The 20,714-nt window shown below is 47.2% G+C and overlaps 1 protein-coding gene across 1 annotated transcript; it reads right to left on the bottom strand.

The window, feature by feature from the left end:
• Positions 1 to 1,190: 1,190 nt before the first annotated feature.
• KCNMB4 (potassium large conductance calcium-activated channel, subfamily M, beta member 4) lies at positions 1,191 to 14,731 on the bottom strand (the record flags this gene model as incomplete). Its single annotated transcript, XM_010289069.1, has 3 exons — positions 14,681 to 14,731; positions 11,474 to 11,601; positions 1,191 to 1,355 (listed from the first exon to the last, which is right to left on the bottom strand). Coding segments are annotated over exons 1-3 (344 nt in total), but the record flags the coding sequence as incomplete, so codon positions are not given.
• Positions 14,732 to 20,714: the final 5,983 nt, after the last annotated feature.

The raw sequence follows: 20,714 nt of genomic DNA, 5'->3' as shown, positions 1-20,714 counted from the left end.
ACCCAAACTATGATTCTATGAGATAGATAGGGAAATCTTTGCTCTGAGCAAGCGGACTAGGGCTAGTACTCCAATTGTACCCAGCGAGGAGCTGGGATGAGAAGAGTGAGGCGATCCAGCAAGATGCCATGCCCAGCCTGCCTTGCATTTTCTGGAGCATCCCCTTGGAGGGACCCTACATGGAGCTGGTGTGACTGGGATGGGCAATTCAGCAGCAAACACCCATGGCCCTACAAAGAGTTGTCCTTCTCTGGCCATCCCGGGAGCCTGGTGCCATGCATCACACCGTGGTTCACAGGCTCCCCTCAGCAAGTGCTCAGGCACTCCACTATTTGGGGAAATTGCTGATAAAACGTATTCATGTAAAAACACTCCAAGACCCTGCTCCTTACAGCCTGAGAGCATTTTGGTGAAGAGAGTAACTGAGAGGGGACAAGAAAAACTGTAAGGACTGAATACTACTGAGGCAATAAAATTAGATCCAGTATTTAATCATCTTTTCCAATAATTGCTTCACTTTTTGAAGGAGTATTTCTGATAGATTTCTACATTTCTTCACAATGAACAGGTGACGATGAAAGATTTCATCTAGACAGAAGTTAAAGTTTTAGTTTTAAAATTAAGTTCTACACAGTGAAAAAAACCAAAATCAGCACAGGTTTATTTTTGTCTTAAAACTTTTTTTGAAAAAAAAAACCCAAACAAAAAACAAAAAAGCACAAAAAATAAAACAAAGATTAAAAAAAAACCCCAAACAACAGAACTTTATTATTTTGGAAATACAGTCTATCATAAAGTAAATATTTTAAATATTTAATATTAAACAATAGTGAAGATCACTTTGTGGAGACAAAACGAGCAATATCAAGGGTTTTTATAAATTGTCTTTCAATACCACTAGGACCTGGGTAGCTGCTGTTTGGGACTAACAGCACACAGCATATTTGGTACAGTGTAGATTTTTTTTGGTAGAATATACTTATTTACTGTCGTAGCAGAAGAAGCAATTAGCTGACATTTCATGGGGCAGTCTCCCAAAAACAATCCTGAGGCATGAGCAACTCCACTGTCAGATGAGACACTGGAAGGACATGCAGCTGGGTGCCCCGCAGACCTGCAGGTGTGTCAAGTTGCCCCTCTTGAGACCTTCTTGCAGGTTTTTCTTTTCCACCAGGAGCCTTGCTGTTTACAAATGCTTCTTCTTTTTTATTGCCTCTGCCCTGACAGCCAAGCTCTTGGCACAGATGGTCAGGACCACGATGAGGACTCCGACCAGGAATGTAACCAGAGGCCAGAGGAAGCAGTGCAAGAGGACAGTCTCATCATGGGTGCGCTTCAGCATCACATCATCTGGCCTACGAAGAGGAGGAACAGAAGAGGGAGAAAATATAAATCAACTCGACATCACCAATTCATCATAAGTGGAAAGCATCTGCCATGGAAACAATAAAGGTGTTTTATTTGCAACAGTGTTAGAAAATGATTAAATGGACCATTTCATTCACTGCTTTCATTTGCCCATCTATCACCAGCACTTGTGGCAGGCCACAAGGGCTTTCCACTTGCAGCCTTTACAGGCTAACAAACAAGTTCATTCAGATAAAAAAAAATTAAAATCATTGGTACGTTAGGTCTTCCAGTGGTTGTGGTCATCACAAATGGCCGTGAGAGATACAGTATCACACTGTGGACTGAAAAACCACTCTAGTGAAAACATAATCCAAGGCAGCAGTTATATATATCTACCTCAAATGGCATCAGACACTGCACAATGAGTTTTAAAGTACAATAAAATCTTCCCTTTCAGCTTTGAGCCCTGATGTGTCCATGGGGTTACATGGAGGGTCCTGACAAAGCCCTGTCTGTGGTTTGGGTCTGGATGGAGAGCCAGTCCCTGTCTTCAGCACTGCACTGCTGGTGGCCCAGGCTAGCCCAGGCGCACTGGCAGGCAGGGGTCTGCATGAAACCTACCCCCAGGAGAACTGCCAGAGGCTCCTAACTCAGGTCCTTCCCAGCAGAGGCTACTTCAGCAATAAGCTGCGATTTGGTTACTGCAAACCAGCTACTCAGTGGACTTGAGTATGCTCCTACGGAGGCACTTTGGGGAGCCTCCCCTGAAGATCTGAAACCCCCATGCCTCCACCAACAGCATCTAACACAGAGTCATTGTTGGGTCTGTGATGGATTTATGCATTTCCCAAGGGAAATGGAGGAAGGAGGAGAATAGCAAGGAGGAAGCATCTCAAGAGGGTTGGAAATTCAGCTGTGCCACATGTCTGAAATATCAGGTGTCCATCTACCTCTTCCAAGTCTGGGAAGTTGGTTGGGGAGCCTAATGGCAGGTTTTCCTCAGCTCTGGCTCTTTCTGCTCTCCCTGTAATTTAACAGAGTTATTAAATCCGTCTCGTGGCATTTGCACTTTGCTGCTCCTTTCCCACCTACAGCCAGAGACATGCAGTCTGCTGGAAAACTATCTGCAAAGGAAGGAAACAGAACTTTCTCTAATTAAGAAAATATATATAGCCTTGACTCATATTGGTCCTCACTTACATTGAACACTCCCATCCCACGTTGCTTCGTCAACGCTACCCAATGCTCCCTGGAGCAACAAACCTCACAGCTTAAAATCCTGGCAACCCAGGCTCATCCAGCCGGGTCCTGGGAATTAAGCTTTCCTAACACAGTGGCACATGGGAACAGATACCTGTACAATGATTGTGCTGTTTCTCCCCCAACAGCTTCATCCTGATCAGAAAGCAGCACTAAGAAAACATTCCCTGTAGGGGAAACAAGAAGAAACTCTTTTTCCTTCACCGAGACGTTAATTAATGGAGATGCCTGCAAATCTACAGGGTTTCATCCATCCTGAAGGAGTCGGTGGAGCCAGACCACCAGATCTGGCTGATCCCCGATTTAATTGCACCTGAATTTGCATTTAGTGGTCTCTCCCCCAAAATTTGTGTATGGCGGTTCCTCTGCACCGTGCCAACCTGCAAGTCCCCAAGGCCAACACTGCATATCTCTTTATTTTTATAGTAAGGACCAGAATAAGACTCTGATTATGAGTAACTCAGCTGTATAAAAGTTGACACTCGGCAACATAAAAAAATGATCAAAAGAAACCCAGGTGTATTCAATAGTGGAACACGTGAAGTCTGCTCAACCAAAATCCGGACACATAATCAGGCACATGTGGAGACTATAAATTGAATAAAATAATATTAACTTTATGGGCACAAACTCACCAGTCTATGCCATATCAATGACAGTACCTGAATAGAAAAATCCTTTCACGGGAGGTATAATACTGCTTCCTCATATTTACTGCATCATCATCTGTGAATAACAGAGTGCTAATTGGCAAGGAGACCATAAGTAGGCAGCATTCAGTCCTCGCAGCAATCAGCTTACAAGTGATGTTGATTTTTAAGTATTTTTTTTAAAGTGGACACTAATCAAAGAGTTCAAAAATATGGGGCAAGCAAACAAACTAGAAAACTGGATTCAGTTAGAGAAAAGAAAGTGTGACTGTGGAGAGCAAGATATCCTTTTGACTGAATCTTAGATATTTTGGAAAACTGCTGTACTGAAGGTAGCAGCGATGGATGCCAAACACTCATTATTGGTGCGACTGTAACTGTTGTAACTTAGTAATTTAAAAGACTTTCCCTTTTGGAAAAGAGTCAGAGAGTTACAGAGGCCTTTAATGAATCCTCAGGATGAGTTTTGGGTTCAGATGAATATAATTGCTATCCTTAGCTACAGCAAGAGTCCCTGTGCAATTCCTACATGGCAGAAGGTGTGCAGCAATTCATTGTCAACTGCTCACAGCATCTCTTCAGACAATGCATCAAGTCATGACAGGGTTCCCCAAAAATACGTCGTTAAATGGCTAGTGGCACCACATTTAAGATATTAAATGCCCTTCTTCAGCCAAGGGGAGGGAGAAGCACTCCTGCAGGGTGACTTGGCAGACGGGAGAGCGCTGGGACCGGGATATAGCCTCTCAGTATGACTCTTGGCACCAAAAAATGGTGGGACAAATCTCAGCCTTGCTCCTGCTTGGTTTAATCTACGTGGTTACTCTGGAAGAACAACCATGCGTTCAGCTGCTCTTTATCTTATCGCACATTAACCTTCCCATGCAGATAAGCACTGCTGGACCCCAGAAATGAATCAGAAAAGTTAATAAAGGCAGACAGGGCTGCCAGCACAGAGACCACATGCTCCTGGATGGCAACGTCCCAGTTATCTGCCTGCAACTGACCATGAAAACTTATCAAGATCAACTTTGGCAGAATATAATGCTGTTTCTTTGCATTCGTATGATTCTCTCCCTCTCCCATCAGGACCAGCTCCTCTTCCCTGCATCTGCTGACCCACGCGGAGATGTTGCAGGGTGTAGGGGAGAGCACTGGGGAGCGCTGGGGCAGCGGGAGGAGGCGGCAGGGGATGGGAGCCTGGGCTCGGCCGTGTCCCGTTGAAGAGCCCTCCCTGCAGATCCATCACATCACTGACAACAGTTATGGAAAGTTCTCTGGAAAACAGCTTAGAGAGTGTAATAGCAGCAGAGGGTTCCACTGAGATGCAGCTTTCACAGCAGAGATTAGTACCTGAAGAGGGGTTATTAAAAAAGAAAACGTTTACTATTTGCCTTTACAAGATAACTCCTTTTACCTCTGCTTTTTAGCGCTGAGATTGCAAACAACAGCAAATAACAGTTTCCAAAGTGAGGAGGGGAAATCAGCCCTGCTGCACCCTCACGACACGCTGCACGAGATCCCGAGCCCACCGCCCTGCTGCCGTAGCCCAGGGCTGGTGCCGGCAGGGAGCCCATGCGGCCAAGCTGGCCAACGCGACCCGAGCAGGGCCATTCAGTCTGCTTTTTAGCGCTGAGATTGCAAACAACAGCAAATAACAGTTTCCAAAGTGAGGAGGGGAAATCAGCCCTGCTGCACCCTCACGACACGCTGCACGAGATCCCGAGCCCACCGCCCTGCTGCCGTAGCCCAGGGCTGGTGCCGGCAGGGAGCCCATGCGGCCAAGCTGGCCAACGCGACCCGAGCAGGGCCATTCAGAGAGAGGAGAACATCCCTGACCGGTCAAAACACCCCAGTGGCACCTGGGTTGTACCGGACTTGCAAGTCCACGGCGAGAGCAGCCCGAGGAGCAGGGGCCGGGCAGCCAGCTGCCCTCTGCAGCAGGAACGCCGCAGGCCCGTGGCCCTGCAGGAGATGCGCAGAGGGAACCACGGGGCTTGGGGGTTTTATCGTGGCCTCATGTGCTGCGCCCTGCGAACCAGGTAAATGGGCTCATCCCCAGGCTTTCGTTTGCTCCGTGGAAAGAGGGGTAGGAAGGCGCAAGGCGGGTGGCTTGCAAGGCAGATGTGCAAGTCCTGGCTCAGCAGCATGGCGGGCAGTGTGAGTGAGGGCCCGGCAGGCCGCCTGGCTAAAAACTTTAAGAATAAACATGTTTGCATTGATTTTCAGGTGGTCTGTGCCAGGCTAAAAACCATAGGTATTTCACACGTGATCTGTAAGGTCCAAAACAAAAGATTGGGGAAAAATTAGGAGATAGAGGGAGTTAGAATCAGAATTAATAAGATGAATTAAATATAGCACAGTCATTAGTGATTAATTAACCGGTTAGCCTTCGAAGGCTGGGTTTCACTTCTTCCAGGCTTGTTTGTTATCCTCACGTGACAGCATCGGTTTAGAGGAAGAGCTATCCTCCACCTCCTGACGAAATGCCTCCTCAGGCAGAGCAGAGCGGCCACCAGCCCCCAGTGAGCCGCCGAAGGAGCTGGTGAGGTGCGCGGAGCAGCTGTCCTCTGACATCCGAGTCTGCAGAGTGTTGGGGGACATCCCTGCGACAACTCCTCAGCGATCCTGCAACGAATCCTGAGGGGTAAGGAACAAAATCTGTTTGCAGAAAGTACCCAGAGCCGCAGCCAGGGCTGCAGAAGCCCTGCTTGGCCCGCAGGACACGGCCGCGCCGCTGGGCGACTCGCTGCAGCCTCCTGCTCGGGGCTGAGCTTGTTACCGGGGCACTGCCTCTGCCCCCCGGGTATCAGCGAGACCTGGATCTGTCCTGCCCTCCTGGTACAAAACCTGCTGGCTTTGGCTCCAAGGCTTACACGGTGATTAACACAAGAGAGCTGCCCCCCATGTTTCTGGAGAGGAGCCACAGAGCTGCTGCGGGACCGGCAGGAGCGGCAGAGGAGGCTGGTAGGGCTGGGCAGAGAAAACAAGGGGATGGTGACGGGGGAAGGGAGAAAGATGTATTTAACAGGCAAGCAGCAAAAAGAAGAGTAGAGAGAGGGCTGTACTTCCACAGCAAACAACCCCTTTCCCTGGGAAGAAAAATAAATATCTATCAGGACACCCGAAACACGGTAACATAACTGTTTCGGCTTTGCACGGCAAGGTCAGCGTGTATCGAAACTGCCGTTTTGACTTTTTCTTGCTACTTCTCTGGAGGTGACCTGCCTGTTCCCAGAGCCTGAAGGCTTGTTGTTTGGCTTGGAAACAGAAAAGAAACCCTCTCGTGACAAGGACGCGGCTTTGCTGGAAGTCCCCCCAGCATCACTCCCCTGGTGCTGCGGCAGCAATGCCGAACCCGAAGGAGGTATGTCATGCCTGGAAACCTGTCTCTTTTCCTGTGAAAATCAGCATATATAATTAAAGATATCGCCTTGTCCCTGCAAGTATAGTTCATTTAATAAATCCATCTTTGGTCTGTGACTTCCATATAATACTTCATTTCCAAGATGTTTACCAGAAAGTTTGCACATATTCCCCCCAAGCTCGATTATGGACCATTTCTTGTTTCTAGCGATGCTGCCATTCAGCTCTCCAGTAAGTGCAAAGCCTCTCGAGGGGATGCACCCAAACTCCTAACACCAGTTATCAGTGCAGAAAGCAGTGGTAGGGGCAAGAGAGAGACCTAGTGGGTCAAAAGGGGGGAAAAATATTGAATACTTTCAACTCCTGCTCAGGCGTTGAAACCTGGTTCTTCTGTGAATGGTTTTGGCCACTGCGCAGCACCACCACCACTGCCCAGCAGCAGCCCCAAGGTGAAAGAAGAATGAATAAACTAAAAAAAAATCTCTACCTTAACTCTGAAAACACACCTTTCCCTTTCATTGAACGTACAAGGAGGGAGGAATTTTGTTTTCATTGCTAAAAGGTGAGACCAGTACTTATTTTTAGAAGGACTTTGAGCTCCGGGCTGGAGCCTCGTGGGGCTCTGACCAGGGTAACTGGATTAGTTGTTGCTTTATGCAACACATCCCTGTCAGGTGCTGCCAGGCGGTTCAGACAGACACTGGATAAAGCAGGCCTCCATCAGAGCCTTCGGAGCAATTACTGAACATCATGGGAAGAACTGCAGTGCAGGGGTTACCAAAAAGTCATGTAGGACCAAGAAGGTACCGGCACGTAAATATTTCAGTTATCGCTTATGCACCACACCATGCAATTCATGTGATGCAGCAAAACCTGACAGAGGCAGAGGCATGGGATAGGGAAAGCTTACACAAATTTTTCATAATCAATCTGGATTTAAAGATGTTTGCAATCTCTTATTTTGCCCACAATTATTCTCATCCCTTCACTATGAAGCACTCATCAGTAGTTTTTTCCACTATTGTTGCAAGACGCAGAGCTCCTCAGCTGGACGACTGCACACAGAGGCAGTGCTATGTATTACTAACAGGAAAGCGCTTTCCCTTTCGGGCCCAAGCACTGCTCCACAGGTGATACAGTAAAAGAAAGGATAGGAAATAGCAACACCATCTTCTGATAATTCAGAAAACCCTGTGAAGTACCAGAGAAAACTGAGATTTCTCTTCCACCATTTATGAACGAGCAGCCCTGCTACCTGAGCCCCCTTGGCTTCTGCAGATAATCATTCCCAGATAAATGTCCTGCAGAGTACCTCAACACCATACAGGTGGTTGCCAATCTCTATACAGTGTTTGCTCTTCAAATCACAGGTGAATTTGTGTACAGCGTCCTGCAGCAACACGGAGAAATATAAAGTGCGGCTGGCTCATCGGCCGTGCTGTGGCAAAGGAACCACAGAGCATTCTTACCATCCTGGATGAACCCAGAGCTAAAAAACAATAATGCCACACAAACGAGCCACTAATAAGGAATGACTTGACATGTGTTGCTCTGCCTATCTTTGCATGACACGAGACCGAGGGGTCCGAGCTGATGGAGATCTTGGTTTCTCTGTGTTTTTCTTGTTGTTGATGTCAATGAAACCTGGAACATGAAGAAATAAAGTGACAGGATCTCCCCCATCCCACCCATTCCCACAGGCCTGCCACTTTAGGGCATGCAGCTGTGACCTTTGCCTGCATGTGGTCATGACTGCAGACCTCTTGGAACACATGCTGTGAGATCCATGAACACCAAAGCACCAGAGCTCAGTGCCTTCTCAAACCTTTGGCAACAGCCCAAGAACTTCATCTGAATTTGTCATTTATTTTGTGCTCTGAAACACTGGGGGTTGGTTTCTGCTGGGCAGAGCTCCCTACAGACCAGAGGACCATCATACCAACAGACAGGCACCTTCACCAGCAGTCCAGAAAAGCAACTTTCCCATGCAGCTTGCACCACCTGGCCCAAAGCTAGCCAGAGAAGAGTGGGACGCTAAAGGTGAGTGCCTACGGTGGCAAAGCAAAACCTCGCTTTTCAGTAAAGCGCTGAGCTCCAAGCTAAGCTATGCTTTGGTTCCATAAGATAAACGTCAGGCATCTAGTCATGCTGGGCCTCTCTATTTATGTTAACTGAGAATGACTGAAATTGCCAAGTCTGCTTCTCACGCCTTTTGTATAACTTCAAACTGTACAAATGGCATCACTTTCTTCTTCTTTTCAAAGCAGCCTGTTGAAACATGCCCCACCAAACTGAAAGGGAGATGCTACCTAAGAGTGAACTCTGCATGCAGGAACACTTCTGAGAACGATGCTAAATTAAGTTTGAAGAGGAGACTATGTTCATTTGTTGCCTACAATATTTACCTAGAATTTTATTCTGCAGTCTCAAAAGAGAGGGTATTAATATTGCAAATACTACTCTCTCTAAGGAATCTACCACTATATTCTATATGTTTTATACAGACTGACACAAAAGAGTTAGCTCATCCACACAATTAAAAAAATACTGACAGAAAATATGCATGCTTCTATTTCAAAGTGAACAGATTTTTCTTTCAGCCTGTATTTTTTTTTACTGCTTCACAACGTGTTTAGTCATCATAGCTCTATACCTAAGCAAGCACATTCCTAGTCAGCAAAACTTATCTCTCAAAGCTCATTCCTATCTCCAGAAGAAAATAGATGGTGTACACATTTCAGCTTAGAATAACTTCAAGTATCTCTGTCAGCGAGCCTCTCTTCTGCTGTATATAAATCGTTGTACGATCAGCAAAAGGCAGCGTTTCAAGGCTGCGTTTGGCAAGAACATTTAACAGTATAGGATGCAGAAATTATAAGGAAAAAATCTTGCCTGACTGCTGCACAATTCCTCAGTGTCAACCTACATGAATAGCAGACCCTAATGCAGTATGCAGCCTCAGAAGATTTTGCCTACAGATGTGATGTGAGAACCAGCTTACCTAGCTCTGGACACCTACCACCTAGGTGCCTGCACCCGAGCAGATCCACCCTGAGCTCCTTTACAGGAGAGCAATAAACATCTCTGGGCATCCGACCTATATTAGGTATTTATTTTGGGGTAAGATGAAAGGCTCCTATCTCTCTCCACCGACTATCAAAGCTACCTTTCACATCATCTTGCCCACTCCAGCTCAGAGGAATCCTAGCCATGACGTCTCCTGTAGGAGATCCCATTTGCTGACCAGCCTGCTCACTCAGGCAGCAGCTGCTGCAGGTCCCAGGTCTCAGCAGTGCAGGGAACTGGCAGCACCTGCCTGCCCAGCAAAGCCAAAAACATTACTCGGCTCCCAGATAGCAGACCCAAGCATTGGCAACTTGTGGACCAAGGCAGCTCCCAAGAAGGTCCCTGCCAGGTCTGATGTCACCACACAGGGTGCCCTACGTTTTAACCTCTGCATGCTGTAGACAGTGCTTCTTTCCCCACTATAAGAAAGTAGTTTTTGCTACAAAGCATTGGTGGTTCCTCGCTGCAAAGAATTAATCAGGGACAACAGACTGTCATCCTGGGCACACTAATGAAGTCTACAGTCTCTCCAGGGAGGGGACAGCAATCACTGCAATCACAGCCAGCCTGGGACAAACCTGAAGTCCCCAAGGCACTCACAGGAGAGTTGGGCATCTCTGTGCCTGCCACCCTGCTCCAGCTCCCCAGTTCCTTCAAGGTCCTAGCACACACTGGCATCCATTTTCCTCCTGTGTGTCTTAATAAACCCAAATATCTGATGCCAACACTCCCACATTGACCTCTGAATTGCACCAGCAAGCACCGAGCTATTCCCACCTAAGTCTCCCTTATCTGTTTAACCTCCAAGTGCTGTTGGGGTAGGACAAATCTCCTCCTTTAGTCCCTGTTAACTTAGCAACGAAGAACAGTCTCCCCAGCTCTACAAAACTTACTCATGCTGAACAAATTAAGCAAGTGTCATACGCCTCCAGAATCGAGGTCCAAACCCCGTAAAACTTTGGTTGGTCTGGAGATTTTAAATATTCTCTTTCCGCCTCCCTGTCTACATGGACCTATCATCCCAGTCATCGCTGTTCTCCCAAGTCCTCCCAGCGAGCCTGCACACTGCAGTAACAGTAAGTTGCTGCCTCCACATCACCTTTTATTTCCTGGCACATCATCATCGGAACGAGACAGGCAAAAGGACTCGCTCCTCTTCCCGTTTACTGAAGGAAGGAAACCACACATCACCCTTATACACATGTAAGTCACGTCAACATTGATAGTAAGAGTAAGAACTGAAACGGAGGAGGAGATGCTTTAAGGTACCGCTTTCCACTCTGCAAGTATGTATGAAAACTGGCAGTTCTGCAAATGTTTATTACACGTATCTGATTCATTAATCCTCCGTGAACACAATTCCTGAGCTGGTTTGTACTGTTTGTTGGTCTCCCCTTTTCTTCCAGCCCCTCATGAACACAGTAGGATTTCTCTTCCATGGAGGGAAGGAATGTTGGTATCCAAGCCAGAAATTTGCCATCCGAGTATTAGAAGCCAAGATGCTTTTTGGCATAAAATTACAGGTTTTAAGGGAAACTTTCCTCACAGTTTTATGTTTTTACTTCAAGTGATAAAAACATTTTTCCACTTTCTGTGTAGCTTTTCATCAATAGAGTTGTGTTGCAAAGTTCTGCACTAAATTCTGTGTGATAAACCACATCACTATATGGGTGTGTGTATCTAGATATGCATGCATTTATGTATTTTTTCAAACAGAACCAATGGGCAGCTGTTAAACAGATGCATGAGCACTTCTGCCTATGCAAATGTAGATTACTCACCTCAAGTGTTGGTTAAAATAGCATGTAAATGGTTGCGAACCCACTTTCTCTTTCCAGTATTTCTGCTTGTACGTGACGTTCTCCGAGTTCTCCTGATCATCTCTTGCGCAGGGAGGGATGTACGAACACTGCCAACACACGTTGCAAAACAGAGTTACTTCTGCACACAAGAACGCAGGGCATCACTTTCTCTGCATTTTCCTCATACCAGCGTGACTGAAATGGGCAAAGAATAGTAAGTACAAGGTCCAAAGAAACAAAAAAGAGAAGTTAGCCGAACTTTATTTCAACTGCTTGTTACTCCCTGCAGGTACTGGAAAAGAACATGCCAGCATTCAGAAACAAAATAAAGGCTTCATCGTGTTTCATTTCATTATCAAACCAACCTGCCATGTAACACCTTAGGTTTTTACGTGGTGAATATAAAAATGATCGTTTCATTTTGACGTATTCCTAGCCAGCTGCATGGGTTGGATTTGAATTACTTCCTATTTTCAGTGAGGCATGTAATCACAAGTTTTGTTTAGCACCACACTAATGAACAACCAAAATATTCCAGCAAGTTTTCCCAGATGTTGGGGTATCTGATATCCGGCTGATACCTGCTAGCCAAAGACAGGTATTCTTCCACTGTTACAACACAGGGGAACAAGCACAGGAAGTTCAAAACCCCGCTTCAGCAGAAAGGTTCAGCATCTGCTTCTACTGTATAGAAGTCAACAAGAGTTGAGCGTGCAGCTGAGCTATCTGCAGATCTCACCCTCAGACATCTGCTTCAAAACCCAAAGAGATCAAGGGCAGTTCCTCCCCCAGCTCGCTGCACTTGGGTCTGGGCTTTCAGAGGCTTGGCTCTGGGTCGCACGCAGCCCACATATCTTGTTTCCAAGTCTCGTCTTTGACACACCACCCCTCCCTCCTAGCCACAGGGAGTTAAACAAGGAAAAAAAAAAAAAGAAAAAGTCCACTGAATCAAATATTGGCAATATCAAGATCTCAGTGTCCAAGCAAAATCCCTCCTCATTGTTACCAGGCATCCATACTGGCAATCGTTACAGGAGATGTTGAACCAAACTGAGCAACACAGCTTAACTTGTCCTCGGATAACGCAAAGGCTTTTGACCCTGGAGGATGCGTGGACAGGAAGGCTGAAGGTGTACACACAGACTTTTAACTCCTCTAAAATTGGGAGCTGCAAGCAGAGAAACGTGACTGGGAAGGTAGCTTAAAAGCCTCCTACTTAAGTAGGATGAAGAAGCAGGAGATGCAGGGTGTGGGAAACCCCTAAAGGGATCCCCACAAATGATCACAAATGAGTTTCCTCACAGTATCCTGAAGGCAGTAACAACAAGGAGAGAGATACCCTCTCTAACCTGAAAATAAGGATCAGTATGACTCACTGTGCTTAGTGAGTGCTTTCCTCTCCCTCTCTATCTGGTGAGGTTTCACAGGGGCCTGCTGTGCCCCCAGCTGCACACTGTAACAGAGCTGTACAGACCTAGAAGTCCATCTCCACCGCACGACAGCTTGAATCTTTGCCATTCTGGGGGGATGGGAGAAATGCCAGGATTTTATTGGCCTCTCATGTAAAACCTGACCACTTCTGTCAACACTTATAAATGCTGCCAGTAGCTTCCATGCTTCAGACATGGAAGGATCTGCAAGGTCTTGCTTGTTGCTGCCAAGCTGAAACTTGTCTTTTTCACAGGCAAGGGCCCCCATTTTCACATGCACTGGTGTTGCCACAGCACAGAGCTCCCTTTAGATCCCTGTTCAGATGATCCTAAACAAGGAGTCTCCCACTGCTGATGACGAAAGACAGAAATGAGCAGCAACACCGCTATGCTTCAGAAACCAGAAACCAGGGTTTATCACACAGTTGTTTCCATCTTAGATAATATTCCTTGGCCAGCAATGGTTTTGGTTTTGTTGCATACTTTGGAAGCATCAACCACACTCCTCTTTCCTTCACCTTCCTAGTGCACAAACACATCTCTGTGCAGCAACTGGACGCAATTGTGCCAGCAGAGTTGGCGCAAAAACACCTGAGGGCAATGCTGGCTCTGTTCTGTCCCTCTGACAGCTACCAACGCACCGCACCATCCCACCTGGTGCCCTGGTGGTGCTCCCTGCCTGGCCCAGGGTCCAGCACTCCCAACCTTCTCCACTCTGGTGTTTTTCTTCATGAAGGGTTTCAGGACCTGACGTGGAAATGTATGATATCCCACCGGTTGCCTACATTTGACTGTAATCTACACGCTGCTCTTCCCCAAGTCCCCAGCTTTTAGGTATGCTCTTGCCTAAATTTCCTCAGTGATCTCAGAAAGCTCCAGTACACAACTTCCCTTTCTGCTCTGAAAGGTTTCTTCCTTGTGGCTGAGCCTACTCCTGTCCTCTGCTATGAAAGTGTGACCACCCCACCACTCCTCCGCTGGCCAAACTTTCTCTGGATCCTTCAGAGACCTTCCAGCTCCCCCAACTATCATACAAAACTTTTACAAAATTCCCAATCTATCTGATGAACCATTGTTTACCCAATCCTGAATTTCAGGCTTACAAACAATTGCAGAGATCTCTTTTTCCAAGAGATGTCCATCTGAACATACAAACAGCAAACTGTAACTGTCTCCAAGGACAGCTCCATCACAGAGGAATTCACTTTTTTTGACATCAGTCCCCATGCTTTGAGCTCAATATGAAGGTACTAAAAACATAGGTTTTCAGGGTAGGGATTTTGCTTGATTTGGAAGATTAAAGGGGCCCACAGAGAGCTTCCTGGATCAAGACATCCATTTCTCTCCATACCAAAGCAAGACAGGGTATGGGAGTACTGCCACTACCTACAGGAGGGATGCCTGGAACTTGAGGACAACAATGAAGATGATCTCCATAACTGAAACTTCACACCACTCTTTGCACAAGTAAACCTAACAGCAGCTCACAGAAAACACACTGGATTCATTTCCATCTCCTCCTCTTTATCTTCATGTGAAAAACACAAAGGAGACACCCAGGAACTTGCTATAAATCATTGGGACCTCATTGCTTGAGGCTGTCAGGGATTAGCAGTCTTGAAAATAGGAGTGGTCCCTGCCCAAAGCAAAATCATCTTCATATGAATTCCCGGGGTCATCCTGAAGCATCTCCTCAATCTGATGAAAGCCTTAAACCACGGTGAACACCCAAGGTCCAACTCTAACACGGACTTACCATCTGCTGCACAAACACTGGAGCGTGTTTACTTCCCCAGGATGTCGACATGGTTCCCACTAACCTGACGTCTCTTTTGGCCCCTTCTGATCCATGTAGGTGGTGGATCTCTCTCTTCTCAGCCTCCCAAGCACACTTCGTGGGTGCTTTACTTGATCAGCTGTATTGTCCTCCAAAGCACAGTCAGCACGCAGATAAAAGGGAATCACAACCTGGCAACTTTTGCTGCCGTGAGGTGGTGGATGAACCTGAAATGACCTCCTGCTTTGGCAACAGGCATTTTCTGAGGGGTTAATTCCACAGTTCTCCCTCACAAGCCACAGCCTGACATCCTACCACCAAAATATAAATAAATGCCAAGTGTTTGAAAGCAAGCTAGGACGCCTTGTCCTCAGTTGCAGCTCATGCAGTAACATCCATTTTCAGTGGAAGTATCCCACTCTATATTACTTTGACGTTTTTTTCTTAAACAAGTTACAATGAAGTTGGAGAAGAGCACTCAAGATTAGACATTCAGAATAAATCTAATGGAGCAGAGGCCTTTTCAGGTGTCGTAATTGCACCTCCTACGCTATGTCTTAGCAACGATAAAATTATTATATCATTCAAATACAGTCTCAATTACACTGCTCAAAATCAATATCAGGCTAATAATATTCCCCCTTCAATCACAGCCAGTGTTTGGATAGATGACGCAGGATTCAATTCAGTAAAAATGTCAGAGAGCAGCTAATATACCTTTACACCAAGGTTTTGTAAGTTTTGTATCTGTGTGTGCTGCTGGATGTTCCCACTCCTGTGTCTGCAGATGACTGGGAAGATTCCCGGTCCTTCTGAACACTCCATCAGAGCAGATATTCTTCCATATCATGGAGAAGGGACAGAAATGTGAACTCTTGACCATGGCTTAGCCTCCAGGTTGCATTTCACGCTTTTCAAAGACTAATTCTTGCCTAATTCAGTCACATTTCTATGAAAAAGAAGCCAGACTTGGTAGGGTCTGAGGGAAGCTGTCTCAAACCTGGAAGACACTATCTACACAATGAGACCAAGGAAGTCTCAAATGCAGACAGACCTAAGGCCCCAAAGTAGAAGCAAGTCAGCCCATCAGAAGAGAAACTGATGGCACTAAGAAGCAAGTCTCCAGCCTCGGTCTCCAAGCGACTTGTCAAGGACCATCCTCCTGGCTGCTGCTGAGTTACAGGACACAGCACGGGCAATTTGCTCAGCGTGGCAGACAGCCCTGGCATCGTGTGCCGCAGAGGTTGGGAAGCTTGTGAGGAAATGAAGGAGCAGAAAGGATGCTGTAGGTAAGTATCATTGCAAAGGTACGATGCACCACTAAAGCTAACAATTTCAGCCTCCCAATCTCCAAGTGATGTATGAGCTTCTCCTAACTTTGTGTGCGAGCACCTCTGTGCGCGTTACCGGGTTATCTTCATGGCCCAGGAGTGAGGAAGCACTGCCATGACCATCCCGCTGGTGAGGAGCAGTGGCAGGAGATGAGTGGGAGGTCTCTCCATTAATACAGAAAAAATGCCGCCCCCACCCCAGGTGCTGACTGCACCGAGGGAGCTGGAGCTAGGCATCATGCCTGGTTTTCACCTGCATCCATCAGCACAGACAAACCCACCGGGAGCGATCACACCCACAACCCCGCACAGAGGCTCGAGGCAAGTGAGACAGGAGGGTGGTGGGGATTATCCGCCGGCACCTAGAGCAGCTTTCAGAGGAATTGCTGGACAGCATCTGCAGAGCCTGCTGAGGCACCAGCCCAGGCACAGATCCGACGCTTCACCAGATGCACCGGACCCTCCTAAAATGACTGTAGAGCTGGGCGCATTTTGGTATTAAGCCTCCTCTGTTGTGGGTTATCTTTAAGAGTCCAAAACCAAAGCCAATTCTGTTTACAAGTGCACAGAAGAGGGAACTCTAGGTCACCTGGTCGGGCCGAGCGGTTGCAGAAAGGAGCGTGACAGGAGCACGCGGGGATGCGGAGCGCGGGCAGGGAGCGGCGGCTGGCTGCTCTGCTCCCCTGCCCGTGGACGGGGACAGCCGCGTCCTGCGGCACAGCTGCTACCTTGAGGCTCACCAGTCACTCCCCTAAAAGTTTCTTCAACAAAACAGCTGGCAAGTTCTTCTGGCCCTACGCTTAACTTCAAGTGTAGAAAGGGAAAGGTCTAAAAAGCCAGAAAACAGTTTTTTTTAGCAGCTGACATACTCCCCTGTCGTTTTCCCCAACCAAGCCATAGCCTGGCCCCCGCGCTGGCTCTATGCACCGCCGACACACTCGATGGCCAGAATGATAGCGGCAAATTGACTTTGGAATTAATCCCCCTTAAGCCTTATTTCAGAGATGATTATTGCTATCAAGGCAGCTGAAGAAAGGCTACCATCACTCTGCTGAAATTTCTTCGTCTGAGACAACAATTAAATAAAAAAAAAAAAAGAGAGAAAAAAGAAATCCGCAAATCACTCGGACTGAACATGAATGTAATCGTGCCTGGTGCTTTACATATACATTTCTGGATTAACTCTGACCCAGCTATGTAATCTTTTAAGAGCAAAAATGAATCCTGGGCTGCACAATGATGTGATTATCTTGGGAAGCAAGAGAGAAAAAAAAAAAATTTCCTACAGCTAGACCTTGTTAGAACAGACAGATTTGTAGCCACTGCTATGTTTATACACCAGCCCACTCGACTACAGAAAGTAGAATATTTTTAGTTCAATACTCTGGGGGTTTTTGGGGTGGAGTGAAGCTGCCAACTGATTCAGTATTGTTGCATGTTGCAAGGAGCCTGAACTACGCCTTTTCCGCACTATTGATTTACCAGGAAGAATTGCTACCGTGCTCAGAGAAGCAGCTAAACAGAATGTCAAATTTTAAGACAATTCAAAACAAAATTGGTCTTTTCTTTTTCCCTTCCAGTTAGTTGGAACTGATTAGCATGTTGTGTGTCTAATTGCATGAACATAAGCAAGCGTGCAGCAAGAAGGTGATGGAAACGGGAAGGGTTAAGTGGCTCCTTAAGTGTTCGTTCATAAATACGTACTGGATCCCAAGCATTAAACCCAGCAGGTTCCTACTCCGTTGGACGACTAACCTATTTCAGCATAAAATCCTGAAAGCTTTTAAAGATGGTGAGACTTTAGGACAAAAATTAGAAGGAGCATATAACCGCCCAGCTACACAGACATTAAACTAGGGAAAAAAGGGAAAAAACAAAGCAACAGCTATACATTCCTTTAAAAGGGTACATTTTCCTAATGAGACCTAAACAACTTTTATTCTTATTTTGTATTGGTTTTACATAAGCTCCTTGAGGTAAGGAAAATAATTGCAACACATTTTTTTGATGTTGTTTTCCACTTTGTTAAATTCAGTTACTACCAGAGAATGCAGTTACATCAAAAAAAAAAAAAATTCTTTCTGCTTGGTCTCATCTGGTAAATCAAATTCAATCATCAGCAATCAATACCCCAGGGTAAACAGCCCACACCTAGAGATGCAAGGTGCAATCTAGAGAAAACAGATTATATTTGGAAGAGCATGCAAGTCCAACACACAGCTCTGTGTTTCCTTATTAATTATTAAATAAAAATAGGCTTCTGAGTGACAGTTACGGGCATCACTTCTGAAGCTCTGGGTGCCCCCCTGTAGAAACTGCAGTCCAGCCCCCGGGCAGGTGCAATTCTCCTCTTCCCACCAGTCTTCCAGGAAGGTGGGAGAAGACAGGACCAAGAAGTAAAAACAAAAAAAACCCCAACACTCAAACTACTCAGAGGGACGTTGCAGTCGCAGCTCAGTTTGAAAGCCTCCGCTGAAACTGAGGATGCTGCAAGAGTTGTTAACCCCAGTGTGCCGGTGGCACAGCTCACCCACCACCCACCACCCACCTCCCATCCCTGCTGGAGGTGGCCAGAACGGGGCCGTCGGGCCGTGCTCAGGGTCAGCCACGCTGCACCCTCAGCGCCAACACGGCACCTTCACCCCGCCCTCAAAAGGGCATTTCACCAACCACCCCAGCCCGCCTGGAGGTGGAGAGAGGTTTGGAGAAGGGAAAAAAGCGACCCCCAGACCCTGAGCTTGCAACTTAACCCACCTTCCCAGGGACAGCTCCCCACCGGCGTAGCTACAGCTGCGGAGGTGCGAGGCTGCGCACCCCAAACTGGACGCGCAAGCCTGCTCCCCAGCCCTCACACGCAGACCCCTGCATCACCCCCGCGTAGCACGACCCTGGGCGCTGCGCTACATCCGCATCTCGGTCAGAGAGCTGAAATTCCCTTCTCCAATGCGCTCCCGATTTTGGGTTCTTTCAGGTGGGTTGGTGGGGGGATCCTGCCATGCTTTATATTTTCTGGAAACTACTTCACAAAACCTCCTGTGCTCGGGCTGCGTGCTGCCTAGGCGGTATTCACTCAGCATGAAAAGAAAAAGGAGAAATCAGAATGACTGCCTTTAAGGAAAGAAAAAGCCAAGTCGCACATCATCTTCGGTCTACCCTGCTGTGCTAGAAGATGCAACTTTAAAGGCGCTTCTGTGGCATCTGCTTTCATGTGGGTGATGGAGAAGTTTAAGAATCGAAGCAGCACCGAGGATGAAACTTCTGTTTCAGTGCAGCCCCCTCCCCAGCACCCCATCAGCAGCGGCTCTGTTGAAATTTCTCCCTGCACTTGGGGGAGCTACTCTGGGAAGCCCCCTCACCCTCTGGCACACACAGTGCCAACGGCATCGGTCACCGCTCGGGCAGACAGACCTCCTCGCCTTTCTCCCCGGCTTCCCACCGGCGGGCCAGGGGCCAGCAGCGGAGCTGTGCCACTGCTCCCCCACTGCGCTGCCGCCCGTGGGACGTGCTGGGGCTGCCCGGGGCCGGGGTGGCTCCGATCCTGTGGAGGGGTCATCTGGGGCTGGGGCTGTTAGGGGAAAAAAATAGATATATTGTGTGTGTGTGTATATCATAGAATTATAAAACAGTTTGGGTTGGAAGGGACCTTTAAAGGTCATCTAGTCCAAAACCCCCTAAGTTGAAGGGACATCTGCAACTAGATCAGGTTGCTCTGAGCCCCATCCAACCTGACCTGGAATGTTTCCAGAGATGGGGCATCTCCCACCTCTCTGGGCAACCCGTGCCAGTGTTTCACCACCCTCATGGTGAAAAATTTCTTCCTCTATCTAATGTAAATCTGCCCTCTTTGAGTTTAAAACTGTTCACCCTTGTCCTAGTGCTACAGACCCTGCTAAGAAGTCTGTCCCCATCTTTCTTATAAGCCCCCTTGAAGTACTGGAAGGATGCGGTAAGGTCTCCCCTGAGCCTTCTCTTCTCCAGGCTGAACAACCCCAACTCTCTCAGCCTGTCCTCACAGGAGAGGTGTTCCACCCCTCTGATCATTTTTGTGGCCCTCCTCTGGACCTGCTCCAACAGGTCCATGACCTTCCTGTGCTGAGGGTTCCAGAGCTGGACGCAGGACTCCAGGTGGGGTCTCACCAGAGTTGAGTAGTGGTGTAGTATATACAGAGCGAGTATACTGTCATACTATACTATATATAGCGTGTATATATACATACACGCTATATATGTATACGGTGTATATACACACACACATACCATGTATATTATTTTTTTATATATGCTACATATAGATCCTGTTTGCTGAGTGAAGGCACGGCAACGTTTCGGAGGGATGCTCTGTTCCTGTGCTGAGGGTTCCAGAGCTGGACGCAGGACTCCAGGTGGGGTCTCACCAGAGTTGAGTAGTGGTGTAGTATATACAGAGCGAGTATACTGTCATACTATACTATATATAGCGTGTATATATACATACACGCTATATATGTATACGGTGTATATACACACACACATACCATGTATATTATTTTTTTATATATGCTACATATAGATCCTGTTTGCTGAGTGAAGGCACGGCAACGTTTCGGAGGGATGCTCTGTGACTTCATCCGCAACCCCCCTCCCTCCATGAGAGAAAAACCCGCACCCAAACGGAGGACAGTGCCGGGTCCCGGGTCCCGTCC

Source organism: Phaethon lepturus, unplaced genomic scaffold, assembly GCF_000687285.1.
Source record: "Phaethon lepturus isolate BGI_N335 unplaced genomic scaffold, ASM68728v1 scaffold17066, whole genome shotgun sequence".
Taxonomy (NCBI): Eukaryota; Metazoa; Chordata; class Aves; order Phaethontiformes; family Phaethontidae; genus Phaethon; species Phaethon lepturus.
Note: the sequence above shows the minus strand (reverse complement) of the source record. Positions and strands in the feature narration are given on the sequence as shown.